Genomic DNA, 20,503 nt, shown 5'->3' with positions numbered 1-20,503 from the left:
GATATCTCTTGGTGATCAAGTTTGTCATTAGTACACAATGAAAGAGAACATAATTATGAAAGCTTTAGCCAACCTTTTACAGGTCTGTAGTGCCTCCTCTGGCACCCTACAGGGCAGCCCTCATATGTTCTTTTCATAACATATATTTTAGCATGGACCAGCACAGGAAGCAGGTTAAGTCCACACCCATGGCTATACAATAGCCTATACTGGGTTCCGGCACCATCAACACCAATGCTGCGAGATGGCCAAAACATAAAATAAAGACAAATGTGTAGACTCTTACTTCTGGCAGAGCTGGTTGAAAAGGATCTTGGGGTTGACAGGGCCCTTCCCAGACTCCTTCACGCTGTGTAGGAAGAGGAACATGGCCGAGGTCAGGGGCTCTGGGCTGGGCAGAGTCACCGTCAACGCCCCCTGAAGGACGACCCCAGGAAAGGAGAGAGCGAGCGAGAGAACATATGAGTGTTAGACAAGGCATGTATTTCATACATTGTTGCACTACCATGGAAAGGCTGAAGGGGCTCGACTGCATTTTACAGATGACTGGAGACGTGGGGGGTGGGCTACATCATGACTTAAGGGTTATTTACAATAGCCTGTATGCTAATAATAAAAATAACCACCCATATAGACAGTAATAAGTGGCTTCCTGTGCCATGTACAGTAAACGACTACAGTGGTGGACTGGACCACATCAAGCGGATGAGGGTGGAACGTACCACGTTTGACTCGGCAGGGGGGCAGATCTTCAGCTTGTGTCCCTTCTCCTTCACATCCTGTATCAGGTCGTTCAGCATGTGAGTCTGGGACAGATTCTGATGGACAGAAATCAGCTGTTACTAACGATTTACCATTAATTTAGTCATCATCGTTTTCCCCTGCATGGACAGGACAGAATAATTTCTGATCAGTTAGAAGAATCATGAATTAACATCTTCCTGCACTTCTTCCTTTTTATTTCATCATCCCTTCACAAAAAAAAATGATAAAAACTGAAAAATATTACAAATTCAAAAAAACCTGGAAAGTCTACAATTGAAAAAATCTCTTAATTCTGAGAAACTGGCAGGTGTTAGCCTAAATACCATTATGCTAAAGAAGCCCTTTCCAAAGAAACAATGAGCTGTGACTGAAACACAGAAAGGATTGCCCAGAGCCACCATTGTCCCATCATATTACTGCAGCATCTCTTTCTTTCCTTTCAAGCGACAGTTGTTTTGTCACATCCTGGCAATGAAGACAGTTGCTATGGAAAAGACACAATGACTTCAGCAGTGTGAGCTTTCTCTCTGACAATTATGTTGTTTCACCAGCAAAAATTGCAATTTTGAAGGAGACAATGAGAATAGAAAGAGACAGAAAAAGAAAACGTGTAAAGAAAGAATGTTCGGTCTGGTTTCAATCACAAGAGAGCTCCAGAAGGTGATTAACAAAATGGCAGAAAACAGAAAGGGAATGTAAGTTTCAAATCCCCAAGACCAGACAGCCAATACGCACTGCAACATAGAGAATGTGTTCCATACCAGTCCTATTCTCCTGTGGATAGATGAGTCACACATATGCATTTATAATACCCTTGTACTATATATGCATAACTTGACCTTGCCTATACAGCTGTATTGTAAAGACATAAAACAAATATGACCGATGGCATTATGGCAGAACCTGTTTATATGTGTTGCCGATGCCTGGTATGTTATGGTATTTTACTGTAGGGAGGAGCAGCACTTGACATGGCAGTTGGTAGTTTGACCAGCCGCCATGTTTACAGTACACCGTTCCCTAGACCAGGGCTACCCACGCCACATCTATTTCTATGGGCACAAGCCCTGTTTATGACACCTCTCTTGTTGGGGGAGAGAAAATGTTGCAAGTTTAAAGCTAATTTCCATCAATTCCACACATTTTGTTATGGGGTGCAGACAACATGTTGCCGTTTTAAAGCTAATCTTCTTGCAATTCTATACATGCCATGCTACGCTTAATGTTTATTCATGTGATATTTGAGAGACTCAAACATCAGAAAAAAAATCTACGGGCTAACAAACCTAGCAAGAAAGTGTTAGCGGACATGGGCTAGTTGATCTTCACATTTCTGACAGGTTATAAATAGCTCTGTAAGGTAGGCAATGACTTTCATTACACCATGACCTCGACATGACCTTATCCCTATGGTTGCATTCCATAAGCAGCCGCACCAGTGACGTAATGTTTACGGTATACAAACCAATCTCATAATGACAGCACCTGCATAACTGCGTTAAAGAAGCAGGTGTTTCCGAGGTTGTTGATGCCTTTGACCAGGACCAGTGTGCTGTTGTTGACCGGACTCTTCCCTCTGGACTGGTCTGCATAGTCGCTGGGCTCCTCTCTAAGCTTGATCATTTTCGATGTGGTTCCTGCAAGGCACAAAGAGGAAGGGTTGTTTAACTCCAATACACAAGGTTTTTGTCATTTTTAAACTCTAGACTAGAATCGAGTACTCATGCCTAACTCAAGGTTTTGTATACAATTACTAATGAGTGCCTGACATTTTCAAATGCAACTATTAAGCAGGTGAAATGTACAGTGCATTCGGAAAGTATTCAGACCCCTTGACTTTTTCCACATTGTTACATTAGTCTTATTCTAAAATGGATTAAACAGTCCCCCCCATTCAATCTACACACAAACCCCATAATGACAAAGCAAAAAGGCTTTAATTTTTTGGGGAGCAATATCACATTTACATAAGTATTCAGATCCTTTACTCAGTACATTGTCGAAGCACCTTTGGCAGCGATTACAGCCTCGAGTCCTCTAGGGTATGACGCTACAAGCTTGGGACACATGTATTTGGGGAGTTTCTCCCATTCTCCTCTGCAGATATTCTCAAGCTCTGTCAGGCTATTTTCAGAGATGGTCAAATCAGGTTAAAGTCCTGGCTCTGGCTGGGCCGCTCGAGGACATTCAGAGACTTGGCACGAAGCCACTCCTGCGTTGCCTTCGCTGTGTGTTTAGTGTCGTCGTCCTATTGGAAAGTGAACATTCACCCCAGTCTGAGGTCCTGAGCGCTCTGGAGCAGATTTTCATCAAGGATCTCTATATACTTTGCTCCGTTCATCTTTCCCTCAATCCTGACTAGTCTCCCAGTCCCTGCCACTGAAAAACATCCCGACAGCATGATGCTGCCACCACCATGCTTCACCGTAGGGATGGTGCCAGGTTTCCTCGTGACATTTGGCATTCAGGCCAACGAGTTCAATCTTGGTTTCATCAGACCAGATAATCTGGTTTCTCATGGTCCTTTAGGTGCCTTTTGACAAACCCCAAGCGTGCTATATTTGTATTCATTATGGATCCCCATTAGCTTCTGCCAAGGCCATATCTACAATGCAAAATCCATGCGTACGTGTGTGTATAGTGTGTATGTTGTCATGTGTTTGTATGCATGTGTCTGTGCCTGTGTTTGTGTTACTTCATGATTCATGATTCTACTGCTAGCATCAGTTACCTGATGTGGAATAGAGTTCCATGTAGTCATGGCTTTATGTAGTACTGTGCGCCTCCCATAGTCTGTTTTGGACTTGGGGACTGTGAAGAGACCTCTGGTGGCATGTCTTGTGGGGTATGCATGAGTGTCTGAGCTGTGTGCTTGTATTTTAAACAGACAACCATTTTGAGCCATGAGAGATTGACATGCATGTCATTAATGTTAGCTCTCTGTGTACTTTTAAGGGCCAGCAGTGCTGCCCTGTTCTGAGCCAACTGCAATTTTCCCAAGTCCCTCTTTGTGGCACCTGACCATACGACTGAACAGTAGTCTATGTGCGACAAAACCAGGGCCTGTAGGACCTGCCTTGTTGATAGTGTTGTTAAGAAGGCAGAGCAGTGCTTTATTATGGACAGACTTTTCCCCATCTTAGCTACTGTTGTATCAATATGTTTTGACCATGAAAGTTTACAATCAAGGGTAACTCCCAGCAGTTTAGTCATCTCAACTCGCTCAACATCAACATTATTCATTACGAGATGTAATTGAGGTTTAGGGTTTATTGAGTGATTTGTCCCAAACACAATGCTTTTAGTTTTGGAAATATTTTTTACTAACTTATTTATTGCTACCCATTCAGAAACTAACTGCGGCGCTTTGTTAAGTGTTTCAGTCATTACTCAAAGCCAGTGGCATGTCGTTGGTAAAGATTGCTTTTTTCAATGGGCCTAAAGAGCTACCCTGGGGAATTCCTGCTTCTACCTGGATTATGTTTGAGAGGCTTCCATTAAAAAACACCCTCTGTGTTCTGTTAGACAAGTAACTCTTTATCCACATTATAGCAGGGGGTGTAAAGCCATAACACATACGTTTTTCCAGCAGCAGACTATGATCGATAATGTCAAAAGCTGCACTGAAGTCTAGAAAGACAGCCCCCACAATCATCTTATCATCAATTTCTCTTAGCCAATCATCAGTCAAGTGCCGTGCTTGTTGTGTGTCCTTCCCTACATGCGTGCTGAAAGTTTACTAAAGGGTTGGTAACATACCGATAGGTAGGCTATTTGAGCCAGTAAAGGGGGCTTTACTATTCTTGGGTAGCGGAATGACTTTTGCTTCCCTCCAGGCCTGAGGGCACACACTTTCTAGTAGGCTTAAATTGAAGTGGCAATATCATCCGCTATTATCCTCAGTAATTTTCCATCCAGATTGTCAGACCCCAGTGGCTTGTTATTGTTGATAGACAACAATACTTTTTTCACCTCTTCCACACTGACTTTACGGAATTCAAAAGTTACATTCTTGTCTTTCATAATTTGGTCAGATATACTTGGATGTGTAGTGTCAGCGTTTGTTGCTGACATGTCATCCCCTAAGTTTGTTTATCTGGCCAATGAAAAAGTGATGAAAAGTAGTTGGCATTATCAGTGTGTTTTGTGATAAATTAGCCATCTTGATTCAATGAATGATGGAGCCGTGTTGGCTTTTTTCCCCAAAATTGAATTTAAGGTGCTCCAAAGCTTTTTACTATCAGTCTTCATATCATTTATCTTTGTTTCATAGTATAATTTCATTTTATTTTGCTTAGTCACATGATTTCTTAATTTGCAGTACATCTGCCAATCAGTTGGGCTGCCACACTTATTTGCCAATCCTTTTGCCTCATCCCTCTCAACCATACAATTTTTCAATTCCTCATCAATCCAAGGGGTTTTAACAGTTTTTACAGTCATTTTCTTAATGAGTGGATGCTTATTAGTAACTGGAATAAGCAATTTCATAAATGTGTCAAGTGCAGTGTCTGGTTGCTCCTCATTACACACCACAGACAAGCAAATATTCTTTACATCATCAACATATGAATCACTACACAACTTATTGTATGACCTCTTATACACTATATTAGGCCCAGGCTTTGGAACTTTGGTATTCCTAGATATGGCTACTATATTGTGATCACTATATCCTATGGATTTAGATACTGCTTTCAAGCAAATTTCTGCAGCATTAGTAAAGATGTGATCAATACATGTTGATGATTTAATTCCTGTGCTGTTTGTAACTACCATGGTAGGTTGACTGACAACCTGATCCAGGTTGCAGGCACTGGTTACAGTTTTTTCCTGAGTGGGCAGCTTGATGAGAGCCAGTCAATTTTTAAAATCACCCAGAAAATATACTTCTCGGTTGATATCACATACATTATCAAGCATTTCACACATATTATCCAGAAACTAACAGTTAGCACTTGGTGGTTGTCAGGAGAATTATATACTTCTGTTCATTTACCAATTCAATTAGATTACCCTTAGTCTGTTATATCAGGATTTGTAAGATACTAATAGAAAATAAAATAGACTGAGGCCCAGTCTACCAAAGTTAAATGTTTATTCACAGAAAGTTCTGACGTATACAGTACAGGACCTTCAATTTATAGTGACACACATACTTCCACACCAACCATCAAATCCGCCCGCCAATTGAGCCTAGGGGAGTACTTGAGAATAGTGTCTTCCTACCCTCCCCTAAGATAGGGAGAGACCTGGGACTGGGAAGTTCTCAGTGTCCCAGCCAAGGTCGCCCCGGATCTGGGCTCAGACAGATAGTGTTTTGAGAACAGACTAGACACATTGTTCCCAAAACATTGATTCTGACTAAAACCACATACAGTATTAAAATATAATCATCAAATGAGTCTAACCCTTACACACATGTATTATAATCATCTAATGATTCAAATTAATTTCATACAATCACATGGTTTCAGACCTATGGTTTCAGGACTGTAACATTCTAATAATTTATTAAAACACATTTCCTTATCAGTGGTCTATAGCAGCTTCCAATTAGAATGGGTTTTAGGTGAGGCAGATGAACCTGTAGCCATATTACTTCAACAGTATCGAACATTAGATCTTCTCTAAGCTTTACAGGAATGTGGTTATTTATATAGACAGCAAACACCGCCCTCGTTGGAATTTCTGTATTTTCGGTAAATGTTATAACCATGTATTGCTACCAATGTAGTACCAATGTCAACTCAAAGATATGTATTTTTTTAATTGAATCTTTATTTAACTAGGCAAGTCAGTTAAGAACAAATTCTTATTTACAATGACGGCCTACCCAAAGGCCTCCTGCAGGGACGGGGGCCTGGGATTAAAATAAATAAATAAATACAATATAAATATAAGACAAAACACACATCACAACAAGAGAGACAACACAGAGATAGTCAGAATATGAATGTCATCTGTTACAAGCAAGTTATTGACTTCATGGACCGGCATCTGTCATAGAACAGTCGGAAGCAGCCTTGTGATGTCCTGTACTCGTACTCCTGGGTAGCACAGGGTTTTTGATTTGGGAACAGAGATGTTTCTCACCATAGAGCTGCCTATGATGACAGCTGGCGATGTTAAATGGGTTGGTCTCTCAGGCAGCCTCACGGTCTGATGAGGGTGGGAGCTCCGAGGATCTGAACCCGAGGTAAAAGCCACAGGAGAGGGAGACAGAACACAGGACAAAGGCGCAGGTACCTCCGGATCCGATCTTGAATGGGAAGCCCTCAAGGAAGAAAGGCGCTGGAACATCTGGATCCAGGGCGGCAAAGCTGTTCCTGGTCTGTGTCAGGTCCGGGCTCAACATCTCCAAGGAGACCCCTGTTGCCAGAGGACACCGTCTTCGACTTCCACGGCGAGTTGGGCCGAGAAGAGCTCCGTTCTAGGGGGATGGGGGAAACCCTTTCGGTGATGGAACCCTGCTGAGCACCGGCCAGTCGACTGTGGAGAGCCGACACGGCGGTGACACTTCCACCAGACCAGAGCGGCGTCCGGCTACTGGGGTGGAAGAAAACGAAAAGGTAGGCGGGAGTGGATTCCCCATTAGCTTGTGTAAGGTTTGCTACTTGCTTGCCAAGAGTAGCCGCTTCGCCCCTGTAGTCCTCCGCAAGCAAGCAGTTGCTACATTGAAAGTCAGTGCGGTCCACATTGTCACGGAACAAAGCAAAGTAAACACAGCTCCTGCAGTGCTGGCCATGTTCAATAGCAATCTCCAATTGAGCCCGCCGAGCCAGTTAGGCTAGCTGGGCTTCCGTGTATCTCCCCCTCTGTGGAATCTGGAGGGATCCCGGGTCAGGCAGCAGCGCTCACAGCAACTAAGCCCAACAGAGCCACAGGATCCAAAATAAAATAAAAGTATATAGAAACAGTGTCAGCTTGACAAAAACAATAAACCGAAGTCTAACGTTCAGCTTTCGGCGTTTAACAACAAACATACTTCGCGCACAGATGACATCAGGGATAATCCACCCCCAGAAATATTAACACATCTAAGGTATTAAGGTAGAATACTGTAAAAGGCTGTCATGTGCCTTTTACTGAGGAGTGGCTTCCGTCTGCCCACTCTGTCAGAGTGACCTTCTTGGTCACCTCCCTGCTCAAGGCCCTCCCCCCCCCAATTGCTCAGTTTGGGGGGTGGGGCCAGCTCTAGGAAGAGTCTTGGTGGTTCCAAACTTCTTCCATTTAAGAATGTTCGAGGCCACTGTGTTCTTGGGGACCTTCAATGCTGCAGACATTTTTTGGTACCCTTCCCCAGATCTGTGCCTTGACACAATCCTGTCTCGGAGCTCAACGGACAATTCCTTCTACCGCATGACTTAGTTTTTTATGAGGGATTTTATTTATTTTTATTTTAGAATAAGGCTGTAGCGTAACAAAATGTGGAAAAAGTCAATGGGTCTGAATACTTTCGAATACACTGTATATGCACTGACAAATGTTTTCGCTAAGATGCGCTTACTGTTCATTTAGTATGTCAAGTGCAGTGAAAATGTGTTACGTTTTTTTTGCATGTTCTCACCTTTCAAGAGTTTGTCCGTATCAATGTAGCTTGGTACAGCAAAGGCATTTTGAAACTTTAAACTGTATGAGCTACATACGAGTCACGTACGAGCCAAGTTCTCTGAGGTCGCCAAAGAAAAATCCACACCTAAAGTGTATCTCAATCTCCTGTGAGACCAGAGCCTAATAGTTTGTTCAGGGAGCCAGGGGTTGCATTCAACCCATTATGTGCTGGGGTGGCTTCTTAGTGGGGGCCAGTCCTGGTCCCAGCAGCACACAGACACACACACACCAGAGCAAACTGCGAGCATGGTCTCCTGCGGTGGAAGTGGGTTAACGTGCGGCAGGCCAGGGCGGCAGCTGGAAAAAGAGCTGGGTCATATGGGAGAGAGCAGATGACAGCTGGAGAAGTTTCCACTGTTTAGGGAGAGATGGCTCTCTTGGCCAGCTGTTACTCCTCCATGACCGTCCCAACTCGGCAAGAGGGAGGCAGTCGTCAGTGCAGAGCAGGCCAGCAGGGACAAGCACAGAAGGATTATAGTTGGGGAGTACTTAGGAGACTGACAGCTCTGTGCACTAGTCTAACACTCAAACCATGGGGTGTGGCTGGCTGAGACAAACTAAGTACATCTCTCTATGCTTAGAAAATAGTTGAAACACAGGGCAAATCGGGGCCTAAGAGGCGAACGAGTGATAAGATACTTCTTCTTGACACTTCTTCTTGACACATCTTACATCATTAAATAAACATGGTTGTCTTGATGAAATCAAATACAAAACACACACACAGAAGATACACTACACTACAGGTATGTGGATACCTGCTCGTAGAGCATCTCATTCCAAAATCATGGGAATCAATATGGAGTTGGTCCACCCTTTGCTGATATAACAGCCTCCACACTTCTGGAAAGGCTTTCCATTAGATGTTGGAACATTTCTGCGGGACTTGAATCCATTCAGCCAAAAGAGCATTAGTGAGTTTGGAAACTGATGTTGGGGGCTTAGGCCTGGCTTCAAATCAAATCAAATTTTATTTGTCACATACACTGGCTTGAAGATGGCATTCCAATTCATAGGTGTTCGATGGAGTTGAGGTCAGGGCTCTGTGCAAGCCAGTCAAGTTCTTCCACACCGATCTCGACAAACCATTTCTGTATGGACCTTGCTTTGTGCACGGCGCCATTGTCATGCTGAAACAGGAAAGGGCCTTCCCCTAACTGTTGCCTCAAAGTTGTATGCACAGTATCATCTATAATGTTATTTTATGCTGTAGCGTTAAGATTTCCCTTCAATGGAACTAAGGGGCCTGGCCCGAACCATGAAAATCAGCCACAGACTATTATCCCTTCCACCAAACTTTACAGTTGGCACTATGCATTAGGGCAGGTAGCGTTCTCCTGGCATCCAGTGGTGGCAAGCTTTACACAACTCCAGGCAACGCTTCGCATTGCGCATGGTGATCTTAGGATTGTGTGCGGCTGCTCGGCCGTGGAAACTCATTTAATGAAGCTCCCAATTAACAGCTATTGTACTGACATTGCTTTCAGAGGTAGTTAGGAACTCTGTAGTGAGTTTTCTAACCGAGGACAGACGATTTTTACGCACGATGCTCTTCTAAACTCGGCGATCCCATTCTGTCAGCTTGTGTGGCCTACCACTTCGAAGCTGAGCTGTTGTTTCTCCTAGAAGTTTCCACTTCACAATAACAGCACTTACAGTTGACAAGGGCAGAAATTTGACAAACTGACTTGTTGGAAAAGTGGCATCCTATGACGGTGCCACATTGACAGTCACTGAGCTCTTCAGTAAGGCCTCCCAAGTGGCGCAGCGGTCTAAGGCACTGCATCTCAGTACAAGATATCACTGCATCACTGTAGTCCCTGGGTCAAATCCAGGTTGCATCACATCCGGTCGTGATTGGGAGTCCCATAGGACGGTGCACAATTGTCCCAGCATCGTCCAGGTTTGGCCGGGGTAGGCCGTCATAGTAAATAAGAATTTGTTCTTAATTCTTAGGGATAGCCCCCTTTTTGTTTTCAATTTTTGCCTAAATATCATAACCAAATCTAACTGCCTAGTTAAATAAAAAGGTTAAATAAAAAAAAATTATAAACAAAAAACAAAACAAGATAGACCATTCTACTGCCAATGTGTGTCTATGGAGATTGCATGGCTGTGTGCTTGATTTTATACACCTGACAGCAACGGGTGTGGCTGAAATAGCTGAATCCACTAATTTGAAGTGGTATCCACATACTTTAAAATAAACTCAGCAAAAAAAAGAAACGCCCTCTCACTGTCAACTGCGTTTATTTTCAGCAAACTTAACGTGTAAATATTTGTATGAACACAACAAGATTCAACAACAGACATAACTGAACAAGCGCCACAGACATGCGACTAACATATATGGAATAATGTGTCCCTGAACAAAGCAGGAGTCAAAATCAAAAGTAACAGTCAGTATCTGGTGTGGCCACAAGCTGTATTAAGTACTGCAGTGCATCTCCTCCTCATAGACTGCACCAGATTTGCCAATTCTTGCTGTGAGATGTTACCCCACCCTTCCACCAAGGCACCTGCAAGTTCCCAGACATTTCTGTGGAGAATGGCCCTAGCTCTCACCCTCCGATCCAACAGGTCCCAGACGTGCTCAATGGGATTGAGATCCGGGCTCTTCACTGGCCATGGCAGAACACTGACATTCCTGTCTTTCAGGAAATCACGCACAGAACGAGCAGTATGGCTGGTGGCATTGTCATGTTGGAGGGTCATGTCAGGATGAGCCTGCAGGAAGGGTACCACATGAGGGAGGAGGATGTCTTCCCTGTAACGCACAGCGTTGAGATTGCCTGCAATGACAACAAGCTCAGTTTGATGATGCTGTGACACACCGCCCCAGACCATGACGGACCTGATACCTCCAAATCAATCCTGCTCCAGAGTACAGGCCTCGGTGTAACACTCATTCCTTCGATGATAAAAGCGAATGCGACCATCACCCCTGGTGAGACAAAACCTCGACTCGTCAGTGAAGAGCACGTTTTGGCCTACAAGCCCTCAGTCCAGCCTCTCTCAGCCTATTGCGGACAGTCTGAGCACTGATGGAGGGATTGTGCGTTCCTGGTGTAACTCGGTAGTTGCTGTTGCCATCCTGTACCTGTCCCGCAGGTGTGATGTTCGGATGTACCGATCCTTTGCAGGTGTTGTTACACGTGGTCTGCCACTGCGAGGACGATCAGCTGTCCGTCCTGTCTCCCTGTAGCTCTGTCTTAGGTGTCTCACAGTACGGACATTGCAATTTATTGCCCTGGCCACATCTGCAGTTCTCATGCCTCCTTGCAGCATGCCTAAGGCACGTTCACACAGATGAGCAGGGACCCCGGGCATCTTTCTTTTGGTGTTTTTCAGAGTCAGCAGAAAGGCCCCTTTATAGTGTCCTAAGTTTTCATAACTGACCGACCTTAATTGCCTACCTACCGTCTGTAAGATGTATGTGTCTTGTTCCACATGCACCTGTTCCACAGGTGCATGTTCATTAATTGCTTATGTTTTTTAAAATCTTTATTTAACTAGTTTATTTATTTAAACAGTTAAGAACAAATTCCTTATTTTCAATGACGGCCTAGGAACAGTGGGTTAACTGCCTTGTTCAGGTGCAGAACTAAATGTTTTTTTTACCTTGTCAGCTCGGGGATTCGATCTTGCAACCTTTCGGTTACTAGTCCAATGCTCTAACCACTAGGCTACCTGCCACACCGGTTCATTGAACAAGCATGGGAAACCGCGTTTAAACCCTTTACAATGAACATCTGTGAAGTTATTTGGATTTTTACAAATTATCTTTGAAAGACAGGGTCCTGAAAAAGGGAAGTTTCTTTTTGTTGCTGAGTTTATATGCTAGGACCTAGTACAAACATTACAAGCAATAAACAATTAACAATTCTTCCAGCAGCCCAACATTTCCTATTCCGTTGTCATCAGTGTCATTTGTGAAGGGAGAGACAAGTGGTGTTCCGTCACATTAGGCATTAATGAACAAAACAAGTGAGAGGACCCAAGGCTGACGAGATGAAAGAAAGCACCCTCTGTGCCTGTTTTCCTTCCTGCCCCTCCCCCCTACCCTAAAACCATAACTCACACCATTTACACAATTTATCCCTTTTTTTCATGCTCCGGGAGAGAGCAAGCTGCTTAACCGTGAACTAACACACACTTCTCACGAGTACCTTAATCAGAGTTACAAGACTATCAGAGATGGGAAAAGGTGGGTGCCGTGCTAGCTACCTGATTGCCATTTTGCTTTACTGCCTGTCCGTCTCTCTGTTCATTTGTGATTTTCTAAATGGGAAGACATGAGAAATGTGATCATTTTTGGTGCTCAATGTCAGTATGTGACATCTTTATGACTATAATTGTGTGACATTGTTAATATTTGGGTGACAGTATATGGGGCTACCTGCAGTACCGATTTCATCATATAAATGGTATCAAACGGAGATTGCCATAGCTGCATGTACCATAAGTAAACCAAACCAGCATGTGCTTGGTTACAGGTTAAGCTACCTTGAGGACTTCACCCCGACCAGACAGACAGACGGCTCAGTTAGCAGTGGACCACTTGCTGCTGCCCTACTCCCCAAGCCAATGAGGCAGTCCGCTTCTGGCTTTGACCCAGCATTACAAGGGCAAGGTGAGAGAGACATGGACGAAATGACCCTTAACCCAAGGTTATCGTTGTGAAAACAATCGACCCTCCTGCCCACCCTTTCCTTGCTAAAAACAAACACATAGGCCTTGCACATGCTCCCTGAAGAAATCACTCCTTTGTAAAAAGGTAGTTTTAGGCTCAGCACAAGATAAAAAGCTGTGTTCAACGAGCAGCCAGTCAGTCCCACCACTGGGTTCTGCCCAACTGAGGGAAGAAGGACCTTGACAAGCGTGACCTGGCCGTCTGATGTTCAGACACATAGCAGAGTGGAACCTGAACACTTTTAACGCACACTCAGCGTAAGTACTGAAAACATGTTGGGTCACTTTAAAAAGATGGAGAACAAGCTATAGGATGAAACATTTTGGCGCAGGTACAGACGACTAGCGCTAGCTACCAAGTATAAATGTATTTTACAAATGGATACTTCGAGTCAAATATCAATACTCACTACCATAGAGTATGACCCAGTTTGTAAACCCACAACAGAGATCAGGACAAGTGTGTAAGTAACTATGGCAGGCTGAGGATGTAGACGGTCTCCCCTCAACCCTCCCTGCTAGATCTACTCTACTGAGACAGAATCAGTTAGTGATCCTGCTAAAAAATCGACTGAGAATGTCAAACATCAAATATTGATGATAATTACTCTGATTTATGGCAGATGGATGTTCTTTGCCTGGCACTATGATGGTCTCTGTGACCAAGCGGGGCGGGGTTCCGCCTTGGGACCATTCAATGGAGTGTTGGTCCACCCCAGTCCAGCCAAAAGCATCTGTCCCTCCAGCCGCCCCACTGGAAACATCTGGAGGCCTGTCTCTCTGGAACTAAACAGCCATCAGGGAGGGGCCCATATGTCCACACTACACAACACATTGCAAACAAGTGTGTACAGGGTAGTTCCTGGTAGAAAGAGAACGAGTCAGAGAAATACGATACGTTTTTTCGGGAATCTGTATGCGATGGGGAAAATGTGACGAGATGGGTTTGTAGCTTTGTGAGAATGTACCTGTTTATACAAGTGTGTGTGTGTGTGTGTGTGTGTGTGTGTGTGTGTGTGTGAGCATTCCGACCGGCTCCTTGGCTAAGGAGAGGGGGGAAAACTGGGCGGAATGGGAATGCCTATGGACACAATTCATCTAGGAACGCCACTCAAGGTAAACAATGTTCAGGGAGCCATCTGCCCGGGAAGGGTGTGCGGGGGGGGGGGGAGGGGGGTGCAACGGGCAGAAGCATATGGAAAAGCAGATTTTTCCTCCCCCTGCAGCAGTCGGGAAGGCAAATGTCAGCATGCGCTGCGTCCACGCTTGACTGTGCCGCGCTCGGCACCACCACCTGGCCCTCCTTGCTCAGCCACCGAATATGGGCAGCAGTGACACTGTGGAGCTTGTCCCCAGGGCAGACTAAACGATCCCAATGCCTGCCTTCCCCCCTCCTGCTGACTCCCTCCTCGACTCAAAGCTCTTTTTCACACAAGCGAGAAAGAAAAACGGCTATTGTTTGCTTTCTTTATGAAAAAAAAAAAAAACGTATCTCCAAGAACTTGAAAGGAATTGGACCAGAAAGCAGGCAAGCCTGAATGTTGCATTCATATTGAGACTGAGGTTTCATTTATTTCTGAATTTGTGGAATACTAATCGCAATAATTCAACAGCGCAAATCTAAGTCTATAATTTAATGCAGGCAATACATGAAACAACAGTTGGACACACTGTGCGCTTGTGTGCAGTCACTAGATGCCGAAAAGGCTTCTGACAGGCTCAAAATGGCAGTATTGTGGGCGGTCTTAAGGAAATTTGGTTTGGGAAAGCATTTTATCGATACGGTTCGTGGATCGTATGCTAAACTTTCTGCCATGGTGTCTACAAATGACATACAATCAATATTTTTTTGTGGATGTAGACAAGGGGATGGTTTATCCTCGAAATTCATTCTCTCTCTAGAGCCGCATTTGTGGCAGAAGATTGGTGTCCGATTGGTGTCAGATTGGTGTCAGGATATAAGTCAGCATTAAATGTCACTCAATGAAGCAGCCAATAAAGTTTCACTTCACTCAATAAATCCTGTTAAAACTCAGTCCACTTATTTGGGCATTAAAGCTGCAATATATAACTTTTTGGGCGAACCGACCAAATTCACATAGAAATGTGTGTTATAGATATGTTCTATGTGCGCTATTTCTATGCTTGCCATTCTTAAGTTTTGTTTTTGTGTCTTTTACTTTCAGTTTTGTACACCACCTTCAAACAGCTGAAAATACATTTTTTTGGTTATGGGAAAATATATTTCACAGTGGTTTAGATGATACAATGATCCTCTACACTATACTTGCTTGTTTTGTCACAAACTGAAACTAGGTGAACTATTTGAATTTTAGCAACCAAGAAATGCCAATTTCTGCATTGTGCATCTTTAATATACAAAACATCTCTGCATGGTTTGGTGAAGTTTAATTATGAGAACACTTACAAAGAGGTTGAACGAGATCGAAACATTTGGGAGAAGTTGCCTGCTTCCTTACCAACAAGGGTTGCTTCCATAAAGATGAGTGTTGCCACGTATTAATTTCCGTAGCAATGACGATTCCACTCTTTCCAACACTAGATTATTGGTTAAGGATTGATAAACTTGTACGTAAATACCTTTGGAATGGAAAACATCCAAAGATCCGGTACCTCAAACCGGATCTTTGGAGACTTGCATTACCAAAATGTTTATATTTACCACCAGTCCTTCCAGATATGCCTACTCATGGTTAGATCAGTCTACATCAGTCTCTTGGAGGAGGAACTCATTTTTCCTATTAGATTACAATACGTGTTATTTTCTAGTATAACTATTAAGAAATGCATGTTATACTATGGTTCCATTATCTCTAATACTAAATATAATTTGGGGTGGGTTGAGAAGTGAATAGGTGTAACTGGAAGAGGCATCTCCATACCCCTCTGTGGCATAACCAGGCTGTTACTTCAGGTAATAAAGAATTTGAGTCAAAAGTCTGGGCTGCAAAATGGGTCAATAATCTAGAGGAAATACATGTATTTAACTCAGAGGGTCTCCTTAGTTTTCAGTTGGCCAGGGTCATCTTTCTTTCTTCATCTTAGACTAGGGTCAGCACCTATGGGATCCCATGGGGTACGCGTTTGGGATGGGAATGTAAAAAAATTCAGAGGTTGTGTCAGTTATTTACTCTCATCTTCAATTACTAAAGCGGAAAAATCTTTCAATTGTTAAAGCGTGGACAAAGGAAATGACTATTGATGATGAGGCTATTGATTGGGAGAATGTCTGGGAGAATATACACTGCTAAAAAAAATAAAGGGAACACTAAAATAACATCCTAGATCTGAATGAATGAAATATTCTTATTAAATACTTTTTTCTTTACATAGTTGAACGTGCTGACAACAAAATCACACAAAAATGATAAATGAAAATCAAATTTATCAACCCATGGAGGTCTGGATTTGGAGTCACACTCAAAATTAAAAGTGGAAAACCACACTACAGGCTGATCCAACTTTGATGTAATGTCCTTAAAACAGGTCAAAATGAGGCTCAGTAGTGTGTGTGGCTTCCATGTGCCTGTATGACCTCCCTACAACGCCTGGGCATGCTCCTGATGAGGTGGCGGATGGTCTCCTGAGGGATCTCTTCCCAGACCTGGACTAAAGCATCGGCCAACTCCTGGACAGTCTATGGTGCAATGGATGGAGCAAGACATGATGTCCCAGATGTGCTCAATTGGATTCAGGTCTGGGGAACGGGCGGGCCAGTCCATAGCGTCAATGCCTTCCTCTTGCAGGAACTGCTGACACACTCCAGCCACATGAGGTCTAGCATTGTCTTGCATTAGGAGAAACCCAGGGCCAACCGCACCAGCATATGGTCTCACAAGGGGTCCGAGGATCTCATCTCGGTACCTAATGGCAGTCAGGCTACCTCTGGCGAGCACATGGAGGGCTGTGCGGCCCCCCAAAGAAATGCCACCCCACACCATGACTGACCCACCGCCAAACCGGTCATGCCACGGCATCTCCAGACTCTGTCACGTGCTCAGTGTGAACCTGCTTTCATCTGTGAAGTGCACAGGGCGCCAGTGGCGAATTTGCCACTCTTGGTGTTCTCTGGCAAATGCCAAACATCCTGCACAGTGTTGGGCTGTAAGCACAACCCCCACCTGTGGACATCGGGCCCTCATACCACCCTCATGGAGTCTGTTTCTGACCGTTTGAGCAGACACATGCACATTTGTGGCCTACTGGAGGTCATTTTGCAGGGCTCTGGCAGTGCTCCTCCTGCTCCTCCTTGCACAAAGGCGGAGGTAGCGGTCCTGCTGCTGGGTTGTTGCCCTCCTACGGCCTCCTCCACGTCTCCTGATGTACTGGCCTGTCTCCTGGTAGCGCCTCCATGCTCTGGACACTACGCTAACAGACACAGCAAACCTTCTTGCCACAGCTCGGATTGATGTGCCATCCTGGATGAGCTGCACTACCTGAGCCACTTGTGTGGGTTGTAGACTACGTCTCATGCTACCACTAGAGTGAAAGCACCGCCAGCATTCAAAAGTGACCAAAACATCAGCCAGGAAGCATAGGAACTGAGAAGTGGTCTGTGGTCACCACCTGCAGAACCACTGCTTTATTGGGGTTGTCTTACTAATTGCCTATAATTTCCACCTGTTGTCTATTCCATTTGCACAACAGCATGTGAAATTTATTGTCAATCAGTGTTGCTTCCTACGTGGACAGTTTGATTTCACAGAAGTGTGATTGACTTGGAGTTTCATTGTGTTGTTTAAGTGTTCCCTTTATTTTTTTGAGCAGTGTATTTCACTCAAAAGAACCCACACCATCAGTTAATTCATTTGAAGCTCATAGGTCATACTTGACACCACTTATAAGATTTCATGCGAAACAGTCTCCAAGTCCAAACTGTGACCTATGTTCCCTCAATGAACTTGACATATATAAACATATGATATGGGATTGTTCTGATGAGTTCTGGAGGACAGTATTCTCTCTGACACGATTGATAAAACCGTACCCCTTGAATCAATCTCTCTGTTAATGACAGACCAGGTTTGCAGCTGAATGACAAACAGCGCAAGGCTTGGCTGACTGGTGCCAAAAAAAACGTGTTCAGCACCCGTTGCCACCACATGACCTTCATATAAGGAAATGGTTGGCTTATTTTCAGGACATTTTTATGTTGGGAGTTAAACATTTGTTATAGTGTGCATTGTTAGGGATTTGGGAGGGTTGGGTTAAAAAGGAGGCAAATTATGTTTTATTGTATTGCCTTTGTGATCTACTAAAAACAATTGTTCACAAAAAAACATTTGAAAATCTGACAAGACAATAGAGGTTATTCATATGATCAAATGTACCGCCATTCCACCACAAACTACTTTTTTATTATAAATTGAATTCACAAGAAATCACTAGATTGATGCGGTGAATGAAACATATTTGGGATGTTGACACATTAATATAAATTAAATCACCACAGTCGCTATTGTTCTAGAGTAGAGTAATGTAACAACTATGGTTGAAAACTTGAATACACCCGCCACAGCATAGGGCTAGGCTAAAGCTAAAATGGATATCCAAAACGTATCAAAAGACAAGCTAAACGCTACTTGACCTCTCGTTTGACATACTTCCTCAAAAGCCTATGAAGCGTTGTCATCACATTAAAACATTGAAGCAGATACTTGAATAGAGCATTTATCAAGAGGCTTGTTTGATTAATTTCACCATTTAGAATGGGACCGTAGTGGAGAGCCAAGGACAGCTCTCGTCATGCAGCAGAGAACAGGCAGTCAAGGGGAAGGCTGGGCAACACCAAATGTCTTATTAATTTGTTGTGACTGCAGGGCATGAAAAGCCTGCTTTCTTGCCATCTGAGGCCAAAAGAGCCCACTGCCATGGGCTCGCAAACACACACGCAAATATACACACTTTCCAAGCAGTTGCTAGCCACATTGCTTGCCTACATTAGTGTGCAGTGGTGGGAAAAAACTACAGAAGCACCCTTGATTAGCTTAAAAGGGAGCACCAGGGTAAAAGTTTTTCTCTTATGGATATTACCCACTGACTGACTGTAGACCAACACTATATCACATATAGAACAGGAACCATGGATTTAAACAAGTGTCTTATGGGCTGACCAGGGCCCCCAAGAATAGAACATCTAGCCAGCTGTAACGCTAAAGGGTTTAGAGGGTTATCCAACATGTCACATGGTAAGAGTTGAGTTGTATCCTTTGAGAGATGCCATTTAAATGGACACAACAAATACATTGTTTTCTCACAGTTGAAGGTCCTAGATGAAAAAAAGGCTGAACACATAAAACCAAAATGTCAAAAAGAGAGTCTAGCTCCATTGTATAAATGGAATGCATTGCACAAGATGGTCTCTTTTAGGAGGGAAATATTTCTATAGCACAAATGTGTTTATTTGTCGAGAGAGAGAGAGAAAACAAAAACGTTTACTTTCACCAGGTACAGCATTCTGTTCCACTGTGGCTAGCATCTTTCTAAATACAAAAAATGCATAACACCAGCAACTAGAAAGGTAAAGTTCTCGCTGAAACATCAGTAGAATAAGGTGATTAAGGTGGGAGCAGCCATTTTAAAGCCCCTATGCAGTCATTTTCATTTTCAGTGGGTGTTTATTTCATTAAAATAACTCAATCAATATATATTTTTTCTTTTATTTCCTTGAGCCTCCTTTTGCCATTGAAATGCTCAATCTGATCTGATGTGGTTGTGTTGATACAAATTTCAATATTTCTAGTCTAGAGCCTACCCCGCTTACCCCTTCGAAGTAGGAGGATACACTATGCAAATAAATCGTGACTGTATTATTCTGACCAATAACCAATCAGATTGTGATGTCATGCGGTGAGCCAAAAACTCCATCCCACCTAAACATGCTTAAATTCAAATACAAAAAGCTCTTACACTAGTGAAATGGCATTATCATAATTTTTTACAATTTCAGAGTTATTTCAACCTTATAGTGGAGAAATATCAAGAAAACATGAAAATCATGTTGTCTGAACTGCCCCTTTAACAAAGTTGACATGGGTTCTCTCATTTAGTTTTGAAGAATCCCCATTTCTGTGTCATCAGCCTTGGATATCAAGCTATGGTTCTTATACTTCTAAAAATTATATTGAGCATTAAATACTGAAATATTGTGGTCATAGAGACGTTATGAGATTGTGTGCTGGTCTTAAAAAATGTAATTAAAAAAAAGTACCAGCTCAAAAAGCACAAGCAATCTATTAAACATATAGCCATTGGTTTTGGTATATGAGTAGGAGAGGTGGAAGAAAAATATAATAGTATAATAGTAATAAGTAAAGATTCCGTACGTGTCCTTGCTGCTGCAAGTACACTAATATCAAAGAGGGGGGAAAATGACTCACTTGGATGGATGAAAATCAATACCAGAAAATAA

General features: G+C 43.3%; 1 protein-coding gene and 1 long non-coding RNA gene across 3 annotated transcripts in view; one reads left to right on the top strand and one right to left on the bottom strand.

The window, feature by feature from the left end:
• LOC149984557 (uncharacterized) overlaps positions 1-20,503 on the top strand; it is a 123,907-nt gene that overhangs the window by 75,333 nt on the left and 28,071 nt on the right. The gene's annotated exons all lie outside the window — the stretch shown is intronic.
• The window catches only part of usp45 (ubiquitin specific peptidase 45), a 48,298-nt gene that overhangs the window by 18,890 nt on the left and 8,905 nt on the right, over positions 1-20,503 (bottom strand). For both annotated transcript variants that reach the window (XM_021596366.3, XM_090229349.1), the window contains exons 6-8: positions 2,251-2,402; positions 723-818; positions 287-417 (exon numbers count right to left, since the gene is read on the bottom strand). In XM_021596366.3, coding sequence (XP_021452041.3) covers positions 287-417; positions 723-818; positions 2,251-2,402 — 379 coding nt within the window. The remainder of the gene's footprint in view (positions 1-286; positions 418-722; positions 819-2,250; positions 2,403-20,503) is intronic.

The sequence above is a fragment of the Oncorhynchus mykiss genome, chromosome 3 (genome assembly GCF_057628025.1).
Source record: "Oncorhynchus mykiss isolate SJ-2025 chromosome 3, ASM5762802v1, whole genome shotgun sequence".
In the NCBI taxonomy this organism is placed as follows: domain Eukaryota; kingdom Metazoa; phylum Chordata; class Actinopteri; order Salmoniformes; family Salmonidae; genus Oncorhynchus; species Oncorhynchus mykiss.
The sequence above is the reverse complement of the archived record's forward strand: the minus strand, read 5'-3'. Positions and strand labels throughout refer to the sequence as shown.